The sequence below is a fragment of the Neovison vison genome, chromosome 2, assembly GCF_020171115.1.
Source record: "Neovison vison isolate M4711 chromosome 2, ASM_NN_V1, whole genome shotgun sequence".
Classification (NCBI taxonomy): Eukaryota; Metazoa; Chordata; class Mammalia; order Carnivora; family Mustelidae; genus Neogale; species Neogale vison.
The window spans coordinates 214737506-214760672 of NC_058092.1; the positions used below are offsets into that span (position 1 = coordinate 214737506).

A 23167-nucleotide genomic window follows, 5' to 3' on the forward strand; every position below is an offset into this window, starting at 1 on the left:
TGTTCCCTTCCTATAAAATCATTTTTAAGAAGCCTTACCTCAGTCCTATACCAAAAAACTTTCCACAGAAAAGCTGAGACCTCTTTAGGTACTGTAACCATTACGAGGCATGCCAGACTATTTCCTTTACGAGAATGTCAAACCTGATGTCACTAGCCAAACCTAAACCCACCTGAAGACCAAGAGTTACTACTGTTCTGCTACAGGAAGGGGTCAAAGTCAGTATTAGAAATATTATACTTTATTGAATTCTAGAGCAGCTAATCTACACTCTGTGTTCACCAGTAAGAACGGAAGGAAGATCTGAAGGGTCAAGGACAAGTCTACACTACTGCTGGAACGGCTGTAGGCCACTCTGCGCCTGTGGGGCTAATACCCTAATGAACACAGTAATGATCCATTCTGGTTCAAAACAAGAAGTGATTTCTCCTGGGATTCAGAATTTACTCACACTGATTGTGCCCTGTGCTCTAGTAAGGTTCTAACCTTACAGAGCCCTCTTCCCATCCTCTCAAGCTAGACTTTGAGCTCAGCAGTCCACCCTGGCCCAAACTAAGGAATTCACTCATAATGGAAGGAAGTTCCTCCTCTTCTTTTCACAGGGTTTGCTCCTTTGCCCTCTTGCAGCTAAATTCTTTCTATAGATTGATCCCAGATGAGAAAAAGACAGTTTCTGATACATTTCTGCTGTCAAAAAAAATGTAAGGAAAAAAAAAATGTAAGAGATGAAGACTTGTACCTCAAAACAGAATCACTCGCTGCAGTGCCTTCCAGACCAGCCCTACAGCAAACCAAATACTTACACAAGGCCACTAAAGCCCCCAGTCTGCCCAAAGGCACAGAGGACGCTTCAAAGCTTATAAAAGGAAACTTGGCCTTAACAGAAGACTACATTTGATAATGGAAACAATATATTTCTCCACTGATATACAATACTATGTGATGCACTGAAAATTTCAGGATGGATTTCGGAGTAAGAACACAATTTGTAACACAGCATCATTTTGGATCACCTCTTCCCATCGCCCTTGCTCCACTCGGAGACTCTCCACCACCCCAGGGGTATCCAGCGCACACTGAGGAAACAAGACAAGGAAACGGTGTCACAAGCCACGATGGAGCCATCCTCATGCAGTTCTGCCCGGCTTTCCCCTCGCTTGCTTTCAATACAGACTCCATTACAATTTGAACCATCTGCAAAGAGTGCAAACAAAACTAAAAAGTATCTCTCTATGATTAGAATATTTTAAAGTCTTCAGAAACTTTCCAGATGTACCTTTGACAGAGCTCCCCCACCCACCGCTAGAACCCATCCTTTGCTCCTGTGAGTCCTGCCAGGCTTGTTTAATGGGTGCTCAGTTTTGGTTCTTATTCCTCCTTATTCTTCTTCCTCTTCCTCCTCCTCATCATCATCTTCATCATGGCAGTGTGTAATTTCCTGGGGGGCCAGTGGGAAGAGGTTGGGGGGTTTAATCTCACTAATTGACCGCGTCAACTGGTGCCGCTTGTAGTCGGTATCTTTGAAATCAACTGATGTGCGGTTCCGAGTGGCAAGAGGGGACTCCATTTCATTGATGTCTACATGTGTGTGTTCCACCGTTGACTCATGAGGCATCTAGAACAAAGTCAGAGGTTCAGAAAGCCGGTGGAGTAAAACAGTTTTCTAAATCCTCACCCCTCCTTCTCCTGTGTGTGAGGTGGCTGTGCAGAGGCGTGTCTCCTGATCAAAGGCCCAGCCCATTCCGATACTGAAGCATCTTCCTAGAACTACCTCAAGCTGCCGCCTTCTCCTCTTCCACCCTTAAAACTGTCCAGATCATTACAGCCGGAAACAAGAAAAGATGGGGTAGAAGATTCATAATTCACAGCAAACAGAAGTCCTAAACTACAGATCAGTACATATATATATATATATATATATAGTAACACTAATAAGAGAAACACGGTTTTTATATAAATGCTAATGAAAGAGGAACATCTTCCCTACTCAAACTTTTAATGTAGTACGTTGCAGAGTAAAGTTATATCCTTTAACATCTGATCTTGATCCTACTTTCTCAGAGATGCCTTTTATGCAACCATGTAAGCTATTCATGGGCTTTTGTGCAGTAGAAAGGACGGACCCAGGAACAACTGGGTGGCTCAGCTGGTTAAGCATCTGCCTTCGGCTCAGGTCATGATCCCAAGGTCCTGCTTCTCCCTTTGCCTGCCGCTCCCCCTGCTTGTGCTCTGACAAATAAAACCTGAAGACATTTAAAAAAAAAAAAAAGACCCAAACTCTCCTGTGCCACCCCACAAACCCAGTTGCAGATCTCAGTCTTAAAGAGTGTATCTTAATTATAACTGGCCCAAGACTCTATTAACTCACCAAGACGTGGGCAGCTCTGAAGAGGTAGCTGAATGGATAATACAGCAGGTTGATGAAAGACGCTGCGTAGAGATCAGCATATCGCATCACCTGACTGGCAAAGAGGGTCTGCCGGGAGCCACTGCGAAACAGGCTTCCCATCATCCCATAGCACATGTCCATGTCATGAGTTACTTTCTAAAAGAGAGAAAGGATTGAATTCAAATATTTACTGAGTGCCAGCTATGTGCCAACCCCTATATATAACAGAACTATAAAAAGAAAAACTTGATCTTCCAAGTTTTCTTCCAAATTCCATTTGGATACCTTAATACGTCTCTGGATGGAACTAATGTCTGGGCGCTCGTTGCTGCTGCTGTCAAGATGCCTGGAGATGAAAAGAAAACTCCACTAAAAATCTCTAGAAAAGATGTCTCTTACACCTAGCTAACTCCCAAAGAAGTAGAGGGGTTTTAGGGAAGAAATATTTGTCTTGAAAATGCAGAACTTACTTGTAGAGTTCAGCCAAGAAAATATCCAAGCTCTGAAGCTCTTCAAAAAGTGCTAAAGTTTGGAAGGAAAAGAAAAATGTTTTAAGTAAAGAAGCATTCAGTTTAAAACTGCTGCTAGAACTAAATTAAAAGGCTGCAGATAGGATGGAAAAGTAAAGCTACAGGTGAGTGTACAAAATGGCTTCCTTCTCCTACTTCAGGAAAACCCACTCCTGCCCTGTATGGGATCTGGCAGCAGATGAAAGCCATGATTTCTTCTTTAACTGCCTTTCCTCCTATTTCAACATGGCTGGCTACAATTCTCCAAGTGAACGCAGACTCTGAGCTTACAAAGTGCTAATTCACATGCCATCTCTGGTGTGTAGCAAACATCTGTTAGCTGTTCCATTTTCAGATCAAAGAATGAGGAGTAAATGAAGTGTCCGGAGTCACAAGTCTAGGAAATAGAGCCAAATCAACTAGATCTACAGAATTTCCTAGGTGGAAAGTTGAAAATGGGGATGAAAAGCTAGCCCAAGAATGCCACTAAGGACAAGCAACAGCCAGTATCTGTTGCATGCTTTCGAGGTGTTCCAGTCTTTCTCAACCTGGCTTCTCCAAAGAGAATTAAGCCCTAATGGATTTACTGTATATAACAAATTTTATCATTTTGGGGACAAATGAAAATCATGCAAATCAACTTCTCGGTTCTGTGGCTCAGATGAGGAACTCATGGCTGTTACCTGTATTTTCTTTATACACACATTACACCCCAGTTAAGTCTCAGCGAAGTAGGTATTATCCTCATTTTCACATCTGAGGAAACTAAAGCACAAGGTGTTTCAGAAACTTCTAAGGGCGTGAAGATATTAAGTAGTAAAGCTGGGGTCAGTACCTGAGGCAGTACCTTTCCACGTGCTGTGGGTGATGCTAGCAAGGACTCGCTGGAGAGCTTACATGTCAAACATCTTTACATAACTAGACCTACACCTCAATTCAGCATACAGTTCAGAGAATACAATTTGGCCTCATTCTCAGAAGAGCAGGGGAAAAAAAAAAAAAAAAAGACATATTACCACTCAGAGCCATCAATGCCCCCAAATCACTGATACAGGCTTGTGACAGAGACTGGAACTAGAAGGTGTGGTTGGAAAATATGGGACCACAGAGGAAAGTGGAATTCACAGTTTAGTTGCTACAGTAATATAACTCAGGATAGCAACATTCTGTGCTTAACTAGGAAGGAATTCAAGAAGGCGGAACAAGATAACCTCCCTATTTCCTCAAATTCTGGAGTTCTATACCACACCTGGCTAGAGGGAAGTATTCAAATATCTTGGGACTACCTCTGCCCCTTTCTCCCCACATAAAAAGTAATGAGTTCATTAAAGAGGCCTGATACACAGCTGGTCCTCAGGATATAAAAGTAAGAGTAATGGCTCCTTACCACTCTTATCAGTCCAGACATGGAGCTCCTGTGCAAGTTCAGGAATCACCAAGAAAGTTCGCCAACCTTGCCGTTTCTTTGATTTTAAAATGTCTCCAAAAATGTGATCTCCAATATATAAAATGTCTTTGCCCTTGGCTCCCAACAGATCGCAGACTGTATCCGATGAACCTGAAATGATGGAACGAACAATGGGAAAACAAAAATGTCTCCACATTAAAAACCAGCATTTTAGGTACCATAACCATTAAATACTGTACAAATTTTATTCTTATGCAAGGAACAGACTAGAAAAAGGACTCACTTTTCCTAAAGACCTACCACTATTTTTCTTTCATCATTCCTTTTATTGCCTCTAAGGCAAGGCCTTCAGTTCCACTGTGCGAACCAGGCCTCTCAGTTACCAAATCCAAAAGCAACAAAACTACGTCTCAGTTTTAGTGACTATAACCCTCCAAAAGTACCCACCACCATTTTCTCATCACAGATCTGACAAAGTGGCTTCGTTCAACTATTTCTCACTGAAACAAAATCTGCCTATCTGTGTCCATAAGGGCTCCCTGAGGATCCCTTTGAGAACTGACTCAAATAGGGAAAAGGATGAAAAAAAATTGATCTTTTTAGGAAAATCAAAGACTCATTAAGTTGGGGCGCCTGGGTGGCTCAGTTGGTTAAGTGTCTGCCTTTGGCTCAGGTCATGGTCTCTGGGATGGAGCCCTGCATCGGGCTCCCTGTTCAGCGGGGAGTCTGCTGCTCCCTGGGCCCCTGCTCACGCACACACACATTCTTCTTTCTCAAATAAATCTTAAAACCAAACAAAAAACCCCACAAAACTCATTAGGTCATACTTACAGCTGCTCAAACCCATTCCCCCTGACTCCTTTTGCGTGAGTAGGGGACTGAAGCATTTACCTCCAGCAGACAGTATCTTAAGGATGCTAAAGAGTATGGGTCGCACTATGCCACGAGGACACCAAAGCTTCCACAAAGGAGTCTGAACAAAGACTTAAAACTAAATAAAGGGAAATCTGTGACTCACCTCCTGAGTACACAATGCCATGCTGTAACGGGCCTGTGTAGGTACCAATTTTCAGCTTGCCAGTCTTCTGTGAGGAGAGAAGATGGGACTTTGTAATAATTTATTGTTCAGTCACAATTGCCACCCAAATGTGATTTGGATAGGCAGCTAAATGAACAGCACTTTTGAATTATATTCTTTGGGGTTTATTTGGCTCTCTCAACTAAGATGTTTAAAACTTAGATTAAATTTAAAAAAAAAGAAAGATATGGCTGATCAGTTAAACATACCTGTTTCCTTAGGAAGAATAAGAGTAGGGAAAGGAGAAATACGAAGGACAGGGGCTAGCAGACAGATCACCCCCTCGACTTACAGTATCCACCTGGCGTAGTACTGTGCCTTCTCCAAAAAAGAGTGGCTTCCGTGCATCTACCAAGATCAGGTCAAAGTAGGACTGCCATGGTCGATGGGAACTCCCAGGCTGATGAAGATGAGAAAGAGCAGAAGCCAAAACATCACTCCTAACCTTGAGGCACTAGTATTTAATCTCACTCAGATGTAAGGAATGTAGACATATTAAGTATACCCAGAAAATCCCACTCTTCTGTTAAAAACATCGTGTTCTATTATAAGCCACATTCTTTTGGAAGCAAGCAAGGTAAATACATAAATTAACATATTTTAAATCATTTTATCTACTAATTTTTTCACAGCAACTTAACATATGAAGGAAAGTGCTCACACTCTGAAATGGGCTAACAGAGGCACAAAGGGGACAAGGACAGATGCAAATTAATACTCAAGAGAGATTAAGAAAGGCAGATCAGCATTAGAACTGAAGTATACAAACTAACATGGAACTACTACTAGCAAATTTTACTGGTTATGTTCTCAGAATATTGGCTCATAATGCAGGCTTATCACAGCACTAACCTAGAAGTTATGCCCATTAATCTTATTTCCACCCTGAAACAGAACCATGCTATTAAACTTTTAAGGTCAACTGAAGAGCAGTGCATACTGTGCTTTTGGGCGATCTCAAAACAGATTTACTGATATTTACTCAGGCCTAGTAGTAAAATCCCTCAAGCATGTGACTAAATTGCAATGAGTTTTCCTTAAATCTAAGTGTAGTCCTACTGCAGGAAAAAAGACTTCTCTCAAAGTCCTGTTCTCTTGGCACAGAACTCAGCAATAACTAAGACCAGTATCCAGAAGCTTTCAAGAATATATATATTTTCTGTTTCTTTTAATCAGATGTCTTCCTCAACCTGAAAATTCCTATCTTTGCCACACAAACTTAACAATGCTACATAATGTTATTCTGATCCCATCCCACTAAATAACACAAAATATCTCTTTTATTTCTGTCTGCCTGTTTTTCAAAACTTAGCAATGTTATACTATACTAGCTCCTGCATTATTTCTAATGTTAATCAAGATTTCTAGATGAGTTCTGAATTTCCTTACTCTCAATATTCCAAGATGACTAAACGTATTAGTACTGTAAGCAATGATCTATTAAGTTATATATAGTACCTTGGGGCCATGTGGGAAATCAAACAGGTAAGTCATAATTTTCTGGAAAAAAGAAATCCAACGTAAGGTCCATATACTACTTTTACAAAAGATAAAGAGCGCCTTAAAAAAAAAATCAAACCCAAGTTTTTCATGAGACATGTCTTTTTCAATAAAGGACTCATCACATTCTTGTTTCCTCTAAGTTTATGAAACCGTAACAACTGAAGCCAGAAATTACTGCTTCATCAAACAAAACGGACACTGTCAGTAAGACGTAGGCTTCTTCTGGGATGTATTTTTGTATACTTCGTCCATATACCCTTACCCAGTTCTCCTGGAGGGCTGGAACATACATTTGGAATGGTATCTGAGGTAAGGGCACTGAGAAAACTGCTGACTCATGGGAATAATATACCTTGGCCTCCTAACTATTGTTCCTAGATTAACCAAGCCAATGAGCCATTGGATTTGTTGGCTTTGTAAGACTGCTTACTCCAGATCACTTTTCTAAATCAAGATTTTATATAAAGTGAGTCGGGCGGCATGGAGCTGTCTGCTAGTACTATAAACTTGTAACAGTTTTAGCAAAAATAAGATGAGGGCAAGGAGTTAAAGCAGCTTTTCTACATGCTTTAATCATGGTTAAAAAAAAATTTTAAGTTTTATGGTAGTAAATTTTGATGGGTGAGAGTCAAAACATCTTTGCACCATCTACTGCTGTCTGGCTCCCAACAGCAGGGAGGGCATTTACATATGTACAATAAATAAATGTGTGACTTCTCAAATTTATATAAATGCTGTACCACAGAGACACAGAAGCCATTTTAATCAGCACCAATGTTTTAAATAACCTCCAAATTAAAACTTTAAGTTAGCCAACTGTAATCAGGGAAAACAGTCAAATGAAACATTGAGAAAAATTGGAGAACCACTCTGATGTAGCCCTTATACTATAGAAATATTTTCACTCTGCTCTCAAAATGAAATGGCAAAAAACTACCCTCACTTAACAAACTACTGTCCTCAGTATCTTCACAGTTTTTTAGGCCAAAATAATTCTTCTGTAAAGACAAATAGGAATATTAAGCACTTACATCTGTATACTTATAGTCACTGTTGGTGGCAAGAAACACTTTCCCTACTTCCTTCATTCGGCTCAGAAGCAAAGGCAGTTTTCCCTGCAATGTAATATGATTATGAGTGAAACACTAAAACACAAATACATACTCATTTACACTTGGACTTTTGTCCACTGGAATAAGAACAGAGGATGCCCTTCAAGGGTTGATTGGTTTCAGAATTTTATATTTAAAAGATCACATTAGGGGCACCTGGGTGGCTCAGTGGATTAAGCCTCTGCCTTTGGCTCAGGTCATGATCTCAGGGTCCTGGGATCAAGCCCCACATCGGGCTCTCCACTTAGCGGGGAGCCTGCTTCCCCCTCTCTCTCTGCCTGCCTCTCTGCCTACTTGTGATCTCTCTCTCTCTCTCTCTCTCTCTGTCAAATAAATAAATAAAATCTTAAAAGACCACATTATCACTATGCATGAATTAAGTATTAATATATATAGTATACATGGTACATATAATGTATAGGTTTATTTATAAAATTATACGGATGATATGCTTATTAAAAACACCTTGGGGCACCTGGCTGGCTCAGTCAGTGGAGCACCCAACTCTTGCGCTCAGGGATGTGAGTCTGAATCACCCACTGGGTGTAGAGATTACCAAAAAACAAAAAAAAAATTTAAAATTTCTTTAAAAATAACAAAAACATCTCTACCTTCCTCGTGTCTACCTCAGGAAAGAGTTTAAATTACCTTGTAATCTCAAAGTACACGAATGAAGTATGTAAAGGGTCAGAAAAAGCTGACGTTAAATATTCATGTTAAAGAATGCATGCACAATCGCATGTATTCTCCTGAACCCCTCAATGTTCTCTCTTGAAACAACAGAGTGGAAGTGGGAGTAGAGGGTAAATAGGGGGTACAGACTGAAAACAATTAAGAAATCTGTACCAAAGTACCTCGAAGAAATATTGCATTGTGTTACTCTGTGAGAAAAGGAATAAGTATCTCATCTTGGAGCTGTGTATGTTTACTTTTTATTTTAAAATAATTCCCTGAGCCTGATTGGCATGATCCCAGGGTGCTGGGATCGAGTCCCACACATCAGGCTCCTTGCTTAGCAGGGAGCCTGCTTCTCCACCTGCCTGCCACTCCCCCTGCTTATGCTCTCTCTCTGACAAATAAATATTTTTAAAACTATAAAATAAAAATAAGATAAAATAATTTCAGACATAGAGTGCTCAGGTGGCTGAGTAGGTTATGTGGCTGACTTTTGGTTTTGGCTCAGGTCATGATCTCAGGGTTGTGGGATCAAGCCCCAGACAGGGCTCCATGATCAGAACAGAGTCTGCTCGGCACCCTCTTTCCCTCTCCCATCTCCTCTGTTCTCCCATCCCTTTTCCTTCTCCCATCTCCTCTGCTCCTCCCACCAGCTTGTGGGCACAAACTCTCACTCACTACCACAACAAACAAAATCTTCAAAAATAATTCCAGACTTAAAGCAAAGTCGGGAAAAGAGTACATTCAGTATATTCTTCATCAAGCTTCCCTTAATATTCAGATCTTACATAAACATAGCACAGTGATCAAAACTAAGAAATTAACACTGGTACAAACTACAGATTTTTAAAATCTTCCAAGAAATCTTAAAGCTTTCCTCATTATTCCCTACTGATTTAATTTAAATAATGGTCACATATATGTACATTTTTTAGGTTATCTAGTGCTCGGATTTTGATTTGGATCACATTCAGGTGTGACCTGTGGCCTTACCCCTTACTAACTGTATGAACTTGGGCAAGTTATATAACCTCTGTTCTTCAGTTTCTTTACCTATACAACAGAGGTAACAATACCTACTCTCAGGGTTCTATGGAAGATTAAATGGCATATAATCACTTAGTACAGTGATGCGCACACAGTAACTACTCTAGCTGCTGTTATCATTAGAGCTAAAAGGACAAATGAAATACTAGGTCTTCTTGCCTATGAACAAATAGGAAAAACTGTATTAGGACCTATGTTCTGGCTGAAAATTCCTGGTGATTATACTTGATGCATATTATATATAGACAAAGAAGTATCTTCCCTTGTCCATTTCATTATAATAGGCTTATTATTCATTTCCATGATTTGCAAATCTATTTTCCCCTTTATTACTTACATCTTTGACTACATACTTCTCAAGATTTTCAACTGTCTTTTCCTTAAGGGAGCCCTAGGGGAAGGAAAGAAAAAAACTCAGTTATTAACAGTTTATAAGAAAAATTATGTCTACTATCAACCCAAATGCATTTCTTAAGTATTTACCAAAATGGAAAAGTAGATAAACTAGACAGGGCCATGATAAAGCAGCAGATGTGATTTGCTGGACTCTGCCTCCAAAATGTGTTTAAAATCTAAAACTGTTTTTATTTTGAACTAGAAATCTAAAGGAATTTCATATTTTATTCAGTACAATTTATAGTAAATGTAATATTAGTATTACTAGTCAAGCAGGAGGTATCTGGGAAAAAAAGTCCTTAATCATCCTCAAAGAGTAGGGTTAAGTATAATCTTAACACTAAAATCTCTTCTAAGTTGGGGCGCCTGGGTGGCTCAGTGGGTTAAAGCATCTGCCTTCAGCTCAGGTCATGATCCCAGGGTCCTGGGATCGAGTCCCGCATCGGGCTCTCTGCTCGGCAGGGAGTCTGCTTCCTCCTCTCTCTCTCTCTGCCTACTTGTGATCTCTCTCTCTCTCTGTGTCAAATAAATAAATAAACAATCATTTAAAAACAAAAAACAAACAAACAAAAAAAACAGAAGACAAGAACAAAAATATTCTAGAGAGCTGTCACTAGGGGGCAAATCCCATTTTTTCTTTTTAATGGAGGAAAAATTCTGCTGTATTTGCACTTGAAAATGTAACATCAGACCATAAAACCCACACCATTGAGTGAACAGGTAAAACAGTAGCTCCTAGGTACCTTGTAATGAACCCAGTCGACAGCATCTCTTACATCCTGGAACATACTTCGGTAAGACATGAAGAGGTCCCCATCTTTAAATCCTGTTTCACAGCTATACGAAGATGAAAAGAACATGACAGGGATTCCAAAAGAGAGTAAATAAGATGAACACCAAACACTGCCCCGGGGACCCAAAGGTTCCATTATTACATGGATAAAGGCTGCGGCTAATTAGGAAAATAATTACTCCCTAAAGAAAATCCATTTTGATCATGTAGTATATTGACCATATAGTATATTGTATTCAATGGAATACAATAATTGTGAACAAATATAATGTGATAGAATAATATACTGAAGTGGAAGCTAAAAGGTCAGTTCTAAAAATATCATGTTCTTTCATTCATCACTTTCAAGAAACAGGTTCCCATCAAAGAAACGTTTAAAACTTAAAATCGGTAATTTAGGTTCTCTTCATCCTGACTTTTCTGATGTTGTCTCTAGGTAAAGGTATGGCATATTTTCTATTTAACTTTATGACTTAGTGCTCCACCAGATTTAGTGCCTTGAAGCAGACAAGGCCTGGACAGGATAAGAAGTTAGCAAACTCTGACACACATGGCTGAACTTTTAGCAGTAGTTATACAATTCCCCTAAAAAAGGAGAGGATAACTTGTTCCAGACTTAAACAAAATTTTACTTCAGGGAGGATACACCATATTCACTCCTCAATCAAATCTCACTGGGCCTAGAAATAAAACTAAATTACCACCCCTGAATGGCTCCTGGGCTGCTGCTGTGAAATGAGTTGGGGGTTTCAGTGTAATTCTGCTTGGACAGATAATCATCACACAAACCTCCCACTCAGTTGTCACAATTAGCACCTCTGCTGGCCGTCTTCATTCCCAGGAGAAGCCAATCAGAAGTGGTCCCTTCCAAACACGGCTGCAGCACACTGGCAAGGAGGGGGCCGTGTGGGAGCTGAGAGCCTGCATGGAGCTGCTGCCGCTGTCCCATCTCCCGGGCTGGCAATGTGGCATCTCTCACTAGCACTAAATTCACTTCAGAAAAGCAGAAAAGACCTACAATGGCCAGTTCTCTAAAACCCTGTACATTAATTTCAAAAAAATCAATCGGAAAAATAAAGTTATACCATATACATACCTGGTATATCTAGGACAATTAGTAAAAAAATCTACAAGGCAGGCCAACAGGTAGGTCTCTGAAAAATGAAGAATAGATATTCATAAGCTATAAGTGAGATAATTTGAAGTGATCTCATTGTTTCCCTTGGACAAGGACAAATGATCACGAAAAGAAGGGAAAGCATCCGTAATACACAGGCACGGGGAATGAGTCTACCTGGTAGATTGAAAAGTGTGTTCAGAATGTAAAATCTTTCAGTGTCATCTCGTTGGATAAATTTGTTTGGATACTGCTCTCTAGTTTCTGGTCTGAAAGAAAAAAAACTTTAAATTAACTGACAATCAAGGAATGAACATTGTTAATAGCTATGAGAAATAAGCAACATTCAAAGCTTCATTCAAATATATCGGTGGCTATATTCAAGGAAGGGTTCTAAATATTCTATATGAGTAGCTCAGGTTCCAGCTCTTTAAGTTCTCAGTCTGGTAAGGGAGGTGAGTCACATACACAGTTATCACCAGGTAAAAAAAATCACAACTCCCACAAGAAAGGTGCAGAGAGCTATGAGAAAATGGAGGAAGAGGTAACCATTTCAACTAATGGGGTAGGAAAAAAAGTAAATGTGGGAATAAGGAGAGGAAAGTCTAGGAAGGATTCATGAAAAAGGTGGCAACAGGAGCTGGTCCTTAAAGGCTCGGTAGACCAATTCAAAAACTAGTCCAGCTGGAGAAGAAAGAGGGGAGCAGAGGAAAATAAAACTAGAAAGATGAATTGAGGCAGATCATGCTATTGTTATTTTTCATTCAGGGGCAACAGAGTGCCACTGATAGGTTATGGGGGTTTTTTGGTTTTTTTGGTCTATGTTTGGTTGGTTTTTGCCACAGACAGTTTTTAAGCAGAGGGATAAAACTATCAGAGCAGAATTATAAAAATATTCAACTAGTATTGATTTCAGGATAAAAAGTAGAAAGAAATGTGATTACACTGCAAAAGTGGCTACAAATTCTTCCTATGCATTGTAATGTCTCCCTTTGCAGTTCCTCTGATTAAGAGGCTCGGTCTATTTCTCCATCCTCAAATACAGGCTTGAGTAGTAGCAACAGGGATCCAGGCAGAGGCTTGGAAAACACCTGCATATTCGGGTTTGCCTCCTCTTGCTGCCCTTGCGCCTCTGAGACTACTGAGTGAATGAGCGGTATAACCTGCTAGAAGCTAAAACACTACACACAGAAATGAGGCCCGCCAGCCACAGGCTGCCAAATGCCACACATGTGAGTGAGGCTGTGTCAGAGCAGCAGAGCAGCCCGGGAACTGCCCAGATGACTCTCAGAATTTTGAGCTAAATAAAATGGGTACTGTTTTAAGACACTAAGTTTTGAAATAATTTACTATGCACCAAAAACTAACTGACACAAAGAAATCAGTTAAGTGGTTATTGCAATTGTCCAGATGAGAGCAGTGGGTTCTGTCCTAGAGTGCTAGCACGTTAACGCTTAAAGGGAAGCATTAATCAAGAGAGACTGCCAAGGTAAATCAACGAGACCAGGCAACTGGCTGTGGCAGATGAGCGACATGGAGTCAAAGATGATGATGCTCCTAGGAAGGTGCCTCTGAGAGGGTGAGAGGGCGGTGGTACCCTTAAGAGAAATATGAAAACTGGGTAAGAAGTAGCTGCAAGAGGAATTCTACTTTGGATACATTAAGTTCAAAGTAAACATATTTTTGTAGGCAATGAGTAGTAAAGGTCAAGAACTTAAAACAGAGATTCAGACTTCAGAGAGAACTGGGGTCACCTACACACAGGTAACCGATGAAGTCATGAAGACTGATACAGTAGATGAGGCCACTTGCAGTGCAGGGGGGTGGGGGGGGAGACAGAATAGACCCATGGAGAACATTAAGGAGCAAAACAGAAAAAAGTTGTTAGAGATGCCCAAAAACCTTGGAGAGTAAAATGAAACACTCTAAGAAGAGGAAGGGGATAGAATTAATAAACAAAAACAGTACAAAGAAACCTAAAAACAGAAAAACTAAAATTTAAAAAGGCACAATTCTCAGGGCGCCTGGCTGGTTCAGTGTGTGTACGACTCTGGATCTTGGGGTTTTGAGTTCGAGTCTCATGTTGGGTGTAGAGTGTGATTAAAAATAAAATATTTTAAAAATGCACATTTCTCACAATGAATATATAACTAATCTAAATAAAGGTCATCAACTTTAAAGTTCCTATCAATCTGGGTAAATTCCTACTTGGGTCTGTTAACTACCAGTGGCATAAACTCTAGTTACAAATATAAAATCATATTAGCTCCCTGGCTTAGTCACCCTTCTGAAACAGGAGTTCCCAATAAGGAATAAGTTAGTAGAATATCTCATTTTCTAGCCTTCTAATATTTTCTCTAATGAAAATTAAGGTGGAAGGGAATAGTAATGATATGCTTTCCTCAGTCAGGTTTGTCTCCTTGGATATCCTTTACTATTCCCTCCACTGTTAGAGTAATTCCTTTACATAAGGATAGTTAACAGTTATTTATTAGGCAATTAGAACCCAAACTGACTTATAAATATAGCTAGCAATTACATTTTGTTTAAATTAAGTGTCAAATCAGGCTAGCACATATTTAAAATGAAGAAGGAGGGAATGCTAGACTTGGAAGATGGAAGGAACATAGTGACAATACAGAGTACTGCTAACTTTCTATGATTTGCAGAATAAAGATTTGATCTCAGTATTATCCTACTCTAAAACTTGAAAGGCCTTTGCCTTGTCCAAAAAAGAGGCCCCAACTCATTGGCAAGGCAGGTAGGTTATGCCTCATGCAGCCCTAGCCTTCCTTCCAGCCTTGTCTACCAGTATGCTTCATATCTCACTTTCCTTCTCCGTCCATCCTCAACCTCTCCTTTTGCACAGGCTTTTCCTTTGGACTCCGAAGACAGTACAGTGCGTGTTGTTTGAATGATTCTGCATTACCCATAAATGACTTATTTTTGAAACACTACTAAATGTACTTCCAAAGGAACTATTTGGAAACTTTATCGGTTTATTTGAGGAAAGAAAGAAGGTCTGTGGATCCTGAGTTAGTAAATCTAACTGCAATACAAATTGATAGAACTTCCCTTCCTTTTCTTCTCAAACTACCCCTCTTCGCAACACAAAAACCCCTTTCAGACATTAATAAATACAACCTCGGTTTATCTTCATTGGGATTTTGAATTATGGTACAATATCCACATATAAAATAGCTTAGCTTGCTAGCATTATTTGCAATAGCTTCACATTCTAAATCCTGTCTCCTAATATTCGTGAATCTTGAACAAACCCCTCATGAGAGGAATAGTGAAAAAAAAGCAGAGGGGTGCCTGGGTGGCTCAGTGGGTTAAGGCTCTGCCTTCAGCTCAGGTCATGGTCTCAGAGTCCTGGGATTGAGCCCCACATTGGGCTCTGCTCAGCAGGGAGCCTGCTTCTCCCAATCTCTCTGCCTTTCTGCCTACTTGTGATCTCTCTATATAAATAGAGAATAAATAAAATAAATAAAATCTTTAAAAAGAACAAAAAAAGAAAGGCAGATATAATCACTAGCCTGCTAATGTGCCAAGGTGGGGGGTTTACTTCACACTGTTCTTATTATGTATACTTGGAAATATTCAAGCTGGAAAGTCCTGTATCAGATGCTTCACTTCCAAATAGGGCATTGCTGTGACCTCAGATTTAAAGGATACTCTGAGGGCGCCTGGGTGGCTCAGTGGGTTAAGCCGCTGCCTTCGGCTCAGGTCATGATCTCAGGGTCCTGGGATCGAGGCCCGCATCGGGCTCTCTGCTCAGCAGGGAGCCTGCTTCCTCCTCTCTCTCTGCCTGCCTCTCTGCCTGCTTGTGATCTCTCTCTGTCAAATAAATAAATAAAACCTTTAAAAAAAAAATAAATAAAGGATACTCTTATACAGTCACAAAAAGTGTTTACCAAAAAGATATTGTCTCAGGATGCCTGGGTGGCTCAGTTGGTTAAGCCAATGCCTTCACTCAGGTCATGATCCTAGAGTTCTGGGATTAAGTCCCACATCGGGCTCCCAGCTCCTTGGGGAGTCTGCTTCTCCCTTCTCATGCTCTCTCTCCCTCTCTCAAATAAATAAATAAAATCTTTAAAAAAAAAAAAGATATTGTCTCTTTAAAAATTTCAATGCGAATCCTGTGGTTTTTACTACTTTGAGAATAACATATAGAAGAGTTATGAGAGACTGACACATAATCTGTTACAGTTTTACGAGTTGCTCTGTCCAGGGGCGCCTGGGTGGCTCAGTGGGTTAAGGCCTCTGCGCTCGGCTCAGGTCATGATCCCAGGGTCCTCAGACAGAACCCCTCATCAGGCTCTCTGCTCAGCAGGGAGCCTGCTTCCTCCTCTCTCTGCCTGCTTCTCTGCCTACTTGTGATCTCTGTCTGTCAAATGAATAAATAAAATCTTAAAAAAAAAAAAGTTGCTCTGTCCCTATTATAGTGTCAGTAGTAAATTAGGTAGGATAATAGTGGAGAAAATGTGCAATTGTCAAGCCACAGTGACAGAGAGTGACAAACTGTAATATTGTGATTTTTAAAGAAAACGTTGGGACGCTTCGCCAGAACAGTAGACACCAAATTTTATCTGCTGTTTACTAGGGTGGGAAGTCCAAATTAGTGCGAATAGTGGAAATATACTGGCTATTAAAATAAAGCTTACTCTTACTTGTTTAAATATTATCACCCTTATTCATTTTTAACCCATGCTTTCAAAAATTTTAATCATGTGACCAAATATCTGAAGCTACTCATTAGATTAAAAAATAACATATTAGCTGTTAAAAATCTTAGTCATTTACGCTGTTGTAGTTTTAAATTTTTCAAAGCACTTTTATATACATACCTCTTCTGAGCAGCTACCTGAGAACTGTATTAAAAAGGAGAAAATAAAAATCTTAGAATTTCAAATAAGTCAAAGCCACTACAGTTCTTTTTGGGCAAGTTTCAAGATTAGCTTTGTTGGATGCTGTATATTTAGAAACCACTTAATTTACACAAAATGCAATGCTAACTATATTTATAAGTCAGTTTGGGTCCTAACTGCCTGACAAATAAATGTTAAGTATCCTTATGCAAAGAATTGTTCTTTAATGATGAGGGAACAGGAAAGTATATTACATATAGGGAGACAAGGTGATTTTCATATTGTTTCACTATAAAAACACTAGAAAGAGGCTAAAGGTCCTCTATACTCACCCTCTTATGAAGTTAAATCCATGTGCACAGACCAAAAGGTTCCCATAGGCATCAACTTTCAAAAGATTTCCATATAGTGTGTCAAAAACAAGTCCCCTATGTGAAAATGAAGATGTCATCAGTAATCCAAAAATAACAGAGGCAACAATCTTATGTAGTGTTATTACTCAATCATTATAAACCAATGTCATTTTCTTCAAGCTTTATGACAACCATGTCCCCAAAACAATATATTCCCATTGGCTGAAGTGAATAAATAAATTCTTATAAACTAAACCAAGAGCAACTAAAAAATATTTACTCTGTCCAAATAATCACAAGTGTTTTCTATAAGGAATAAGAGCTTAAACAATGTTGAACTGCTCCTCTTAATACAGTGGTTCCACTAAAAGAGTCTTTTAATTGGCTTGGACAAATGAATTGGCTTATATTTCCCTCTAATAGATGCTATATGTGGGACATACATGATGGGATCTCAAACACCATCTATCTTAATCATAAATCTTCCCTATCAAATCCAAAAACACAAACTGCCAAGAAGGCTTCTGATGACCAAGTGAAGTTTATTATAGTAAAGCATGTAACTGCTCTCCAAGAGCAAATGGTAGGAGTATCTGTGATGATTGCCCATAAGTTTTAATCATCTTTCTCCTTTCCCATAAATAGATCTTCAGTAACAATAAACTAAGCTCAATTCAAGAACACAAAAGATATGATGCACAAGAAAAGTCCATGGTAATTTTAGAATCAACATCAACCAAAAAAAAAACCACAACTAGAAACAAACCAAAGAATCTTTTTTGGTTCTTTTCTTTGAAGGTGAGCATGGTCAGAGATGCATTTGGAATTATTAATCTGGAGGATAGAAGGAAGGATTTTAATCCAAAAAAACTTGTAAAAATTACCTGGTAGGGAATGTAGAATCATAAGCAAAGCTGAGAAGTTCCTGAGGGTAGCCAATAGAAACTAATCTCTCCACAGTAAGCTCAAAGCCAAGGGACTCATACTCCGGGGACTTGTACACTGTACAAAGAAGAGGTTCTCATTATAATAATAGTCAATGAAAACAAAGGGCAAACGAGTGAATTTCTACTCTTTCCTAGCTCCTCCCTCTTCCTAAATAAGCCATTTTCTTCCTCAAACTCCATGTTTTGTACTGCCCCAAAAAGCCACAGAACTCAACTGCTGGTCTGTGAAAACAGATCATTATTTTCGTAGGAGTAAGAGCAACAAGATGAATTACCAGACATTTCAGAATAATTCTTTCATTTCTTAGGAAACTTAATGTTTTTCCCTTTATCTGTTCTTTCATGCTCACAATCTAAAGGAAGAAAAAGGAACTAATATGCACAGCTGTGATATTAACCAGGTAGAGAGGTCTATATACTTTAAAGGTTTCACTGATGTGTACAATTGGTGTAGGAATTCTTCAAAAAAGCTTAAAAAAAAAACAACAGTCTATTTTTGCAATCCCTATTTGGCTTGGTAGTTGCTTTAAACTCCTTCTCTAATCAGCATATAATTCTATTTATCAGGATTAACTTCTTTTCTTATCAACGCTAACAATAATATAAAGCCATCAAAATTGAATTTTAAGTTATTGTTGCAATACCAACCATAAAACGACATGTCTGGGACAATTAGGAAAATCTGGATGTGGACTGGGAATTAGATATTAAAGAATTATGACTGGGCATACAGGCAGGGAGAACTGGAGGAAGGTGATCAAAAGGTACAAACTTCCAGTTATAATAAGTAAGTACTAGGGATATAATGGACAACATGAGGACTTCAGCTAACACCACTCATTGTATGATATACAGGAATGTGGTTAAGAGAGTAAATCCTAAGAGTTCTCATCACAAGGAGAAAAAAAAATTTTCCCTCTATTCTTTCTTTTCATTTTATCTATATCATAAGATGGGTGTTAGCTAAAGCTATCACGGTAATTATTTCCCAATATATGTAAATCAAACCATCATGCTGTATGCCTTATTTTCTTTGTATGACTTATACAGTGATACATATCAATTATTTCTCAATAAAACTGGAAATACACATTAAAAAAGAATTAGGACTCATTTTATGAGATGTGATTATGGGAAGATGGGTATATGCAAGTGTGTGTGTGTGTGTGTGTGTGTAGTTATCTGCCAAAGAAGCCTACTGAGTTTGTTACAGGTGAAATAAAATGGATTTTTGAATATGGGGGTTTCTTTCTACTATTATAATCTCTAAAATCTCCTACAATGAGAAAACTTTTTAGAATCATCATTGCAGTTCAGTTCTCCTTTAAATAGGTCTCCTCCAAATGCAATATTTAGGTATCTTCCCATCAGTCTCTAGGAGTGAGTAAGGGGTATTAAAAAGAAAAATAAAAAGACCTTCAACCTCGCTAAATGCCAAATGAGGCAAAAAAAAAAATCCATTCATTTTTATCTCACAATAATGCACTTGTTGTTGTTATATTATTATTGTTCTTCCATCCACAATTAATAAACACCCTATGGCTCAAACTGATTTTTCACTGCAATCAGTCTGTTGACCCAAATTAGTGCTAATATCTTAATAAGTACTATTCAACTTTTCCCTGCCAAAAGCAATCTTTTAGAATACTTCCGGAATACATAAATAGAAATACATAAAAGAAACCAGTAATACTGGTCATCTCCACAGAAGGGAACTGAGTAGCTAAGAGATAGGGAAGGAAGTACACTTTCGTTTACCATCTGTACTTCTATAACTTGTAACATATTACTGTATATATCTGTATATATCTGTTATTATTAAAGTTGAAATGTTAAAAAAATAAAAAGCAGGATGGGCTTTCAAAATCTTTTAATAAACATGTATCATATTTAAAAAGCCTAAAGTTTTTAAGGCCCTTTAGGAGAAGGAGGGCCCCTGGGTCTCACCTCCTCAGAACAATGTCAAAAACAGCTGTCATTTCTTTTATCATCTCAGGGGTAAAAATAATTTAATGCTAATGCTAATACTAATATTCTCAAAACTGACTATTTATTTTCTCTGTTCAATTCCATCCCCATTATTACCCTCGCCCACAAAAAAAAAAAAAAAAAAAAAAAAAAAACACACACACACACACACAAAAACCCTTTTGGAATCCATGAGTGTAGAATTCTTAAATCTAAATGATATATGCTGTGGTAAAGGAAGTGCTTGTATATTCACACATACTAAAAGAGTAAGAGCTGGTGTATTATAATAAAACCAGGAAAGTAGTACTGACTGATGTCAATCTGAGTTATCCTAAGAATATAAAATAATCTCTCTCACCCAACACTGTGCTTCCTCTCCAATTGAGAAGTAAATCTCTTTTAACAAATTCCCATGAAACAAAAATTTTCTCAATCCTAACAAAGCCCCACTTACTTCAAACAATATTTAATGAAACAAAATCCCAGTACGGTTAAGCGATTTGGCTAATCCACTGACATTCATTCTTATAGGATTTGGCCCATATAAAATGTTTTCAGTTATTAATTTTTTCAGAATAAAACAGAATAATTTGCTGTTTATACCTTAAAAATGGGAGTCAAAAACAAACCTTAATCACCCTCCCCCACCCAAGCTCACCCCAAAATGAGCCATTTTCCCTGGTTAGAGATCAGGTCATTATAATGATGGAGTAATAGTGATTAAAAACCTGTGTTTAGGAGATACTCTGGATTGAAACCCAAATCTAATTTTTCAGAATTTTTAGTGAAGAAAAAGAAAAAAATAGGAGAAGGGTAGATATCTCAAATCCCATTTTGCCAGCACAAACCCTAAAACAGCGGAAAATGAAGCACTACACACTTGCCATATTTATCTTTATTCCAGGACAGAACTTCCCAAGCATTCAACTGAGGTGACTTTCTAGTCATTCCACCTACAGAAATAAATACTTTAAACTTCCTTTTACCTAACGAATTTAGGGTACTTTCCAGAAATACAATGTATTTTCCCCATTTGCTGACCTGAAGTTACATAGCAAGTACAAATGTAAACTTAAACCAGAATTTAGGTCTCCCTGAGTCTCACCCAAAACTCTGCGGAGGGACATACTCCCACTGTTAAAAATCAATTTCTAGATTACATCGGCCATCAAAACTTATGCCTAGGTGTTGAAAGACACTACCCTCCCTCCAATTTCTTTCACCTAGTCCAAAATAAACTGCTCTAGTCACAGGTGGGAATGGATTTAGCAAAGAGAGTTCAAATTCCACTTTGACAACACTATCTATTTCACTAAGCTCTCTATTAATTAGTAAGACCTACAAGCTATTGACATTTTCTCATAGCTCCCGGATAATCATTTCAGTAACACGAATTCCCAGGTCATTACATCATCCACTAGTACAGTACAACCAGGCTGGAGAAGCGCAACTGTAGCTGCACAGATCACAAGTTTAGATGTTTTGTTCTAAGTGTCCTTGGGAATGAACTGAATAATCACACTTCGTTCTGATCTGGTAGCAAAAATGACTAGTCCCAAAGCCTAAAAAGTATCGCCATCCCTTGAGAAATAAATAAATAAAAGTAAAATTCCTTTTTTTAAATTACCAAGCCCTTCAAAGTCAGCCTTGATCTCTGGGGAACCACATGCATCACCTCTAACTGTAGAGCTCTACACCTCTCCACAGCTGCAAAGGCTCTAATTCAATTTCTCTTGCAAAACTGGTGAGTAAATGATGCGTAACTTCAAGCTCAATTCTTACAACTGACTTCCCAAAACGCAACCAAAAGATTCAGAGTAAACATAACCTCACACATTCACTGCTTATTTCTTCTTCAAGAAAGTCCTCAGGCCTAACCTAATTTACCCAATGTTCAAAGACAAAGGAAGAAGTTATTTCAAGGGCCAGAGTCCAAAAAAGAGGAGTGGTTCAGCCATCAGAGCAGCACACGGTGTTCTCAGGTTATATAACTAGACTATAAAGAGAACAACCAAAGCTTTGAAAGCTGAAGCTACTGAGAGCATTTAAAGATATTCTTTTCTCCATAATCTGTAAGGAAAAAACAGTTCTCCAAAAAATATCAACCATGTGTTGTGGGGATGACAGTTACAGGCTCTGTTTTGAGAAATGTTGTTCACACAAGATAGAACCTAAGTTAGAGGAGACCGTCTCTGAAATGAGCCAAAATCATTCTGCAGGGAAGTTTAAAATTCTCATGCACTTGTTACCTTTGCCACCAAGACACACTGTGTATAGTAGTTTATAGATTTTAGAAAAAGGAAGGGCAAACCTCTACAGAGGTTCCAGCCTAGCAGAGTGCTGCTGCCAAAATGAGAACTCACATGAGGCAGATGCAGATGTAGAGTGTCACTCCAGTCTTGAAGGAGTTACACTGGCTCTCCTGTTAAAAAAAACAAAACAAAGCAACAAAACAAAAACAAAAACAAAAACTGGTTTTAAAACTGTTGCGATGGGCTGGAACAGAGAGACACCATTTGGATACTGGTATTTACAGGAGTTACTGCCCTCCTATTTAGAAGCCTCTGACCATCACTAAAATTAGTCTAAAAGGCCGTAACAAAACAAGGGTATTGAAGATTAGCCTAAGTATTGTGCATTATTTAAATTTTCTGACACTCAGCCTGGAATAGAAGCCAAGTCTAATCCTGAATTCTTAAGTTAAAAGATAAACAGAAAAATAAATTCATCATTTTTTAGTGTATTTTCTCTAGCACATTTCAGGTTTATATGACAGAAACTGAATGCAGCTGGTAAACAATATTTAAAATTGGACTACAGTAAGGGAACAGGCTAAATAACGGATACGAGAATAAACCAGAGCAGTCTAAATCTTGCTGTTAAGCACCCATTTAAAGTAAGTCTACTTGTACCTAACTACCTACTTTTCTACCCTTCCAACACCTAAATTTGTCATCTTGATACAGACAAGAACCAACTTCACTGCTAAAAATCTAAC

At 38.6% G+C, this 23167-nt stretch overlaps 1 protein-coding gene across 5 annotated transcripts in view; it reads right to left on the bottom strand.

Annotated features, from left to right (window-relative positions):
* Positions 1-225: 225 nt before the first annotated feature.
* The window catches only part of NT5C2 (5'-nucleotidase, cytosolic II), an 89462-nt gene continuing 66520 nt past the window's right edge, over positions 226-23167 (bottom strand). For 3 of the 5 annotated variants that reach the window (XM_044240416.1, XM_044240418.1, XM_044240419.1), the window contains 16 exons: positions 18136-18253; positions 17231-17326; positions 16878-16901; positions 12205-12296; positions 12007-12064; positions 10861-10954; positions 10059-10112; positions 7919-8002; positions 6843-6884; positions 5677-5784; positions 5325-5391; positions 4286-4456; positions 2860-2911; positions 2675-2735; positions 2369-2545; positions 226-1615 (listed from right to left, as the gene is read on the bottom strand). In XM_044240416.1, the coding sequence (XP_044096351.1) occupies positions 1379-1615; positions 2369-2545; positions 2675-2735; positions 2860-2911; positions 4286-4456; positions 5325-5391; positions 5677-5784; positions 6843-6884; positions 7919-8002; positions 10059-10112; positions 10861-10954; positions 12007-12064; positions 12205-12296; positions 16878-16901; positions 17231-17326; positions 18136-18253 (1535 nt within the window). In that variant the 3' untranslated portion in view covers positions 226-1378. Of the gene's footprint in view, positions 1616-2368; positions 2546-2674; positions 2736-2859; positions 2912-4285; positions 4457-5324; positions 5392-5676; positions 5785-6842; positions 6885-7918; positions 8003-10058; positions 10113-10860; positions 10955-11699; positions 11782-12006; positions 12065-12204; positions 12297-16877; positions 16902-17230; positions 17327-18135; positions 18254-23167 lie in introns of those variants that run through there. The other 2 variants (XM_044240417.1, XM_044240420.1) reach the window with 2 other exon arrangements.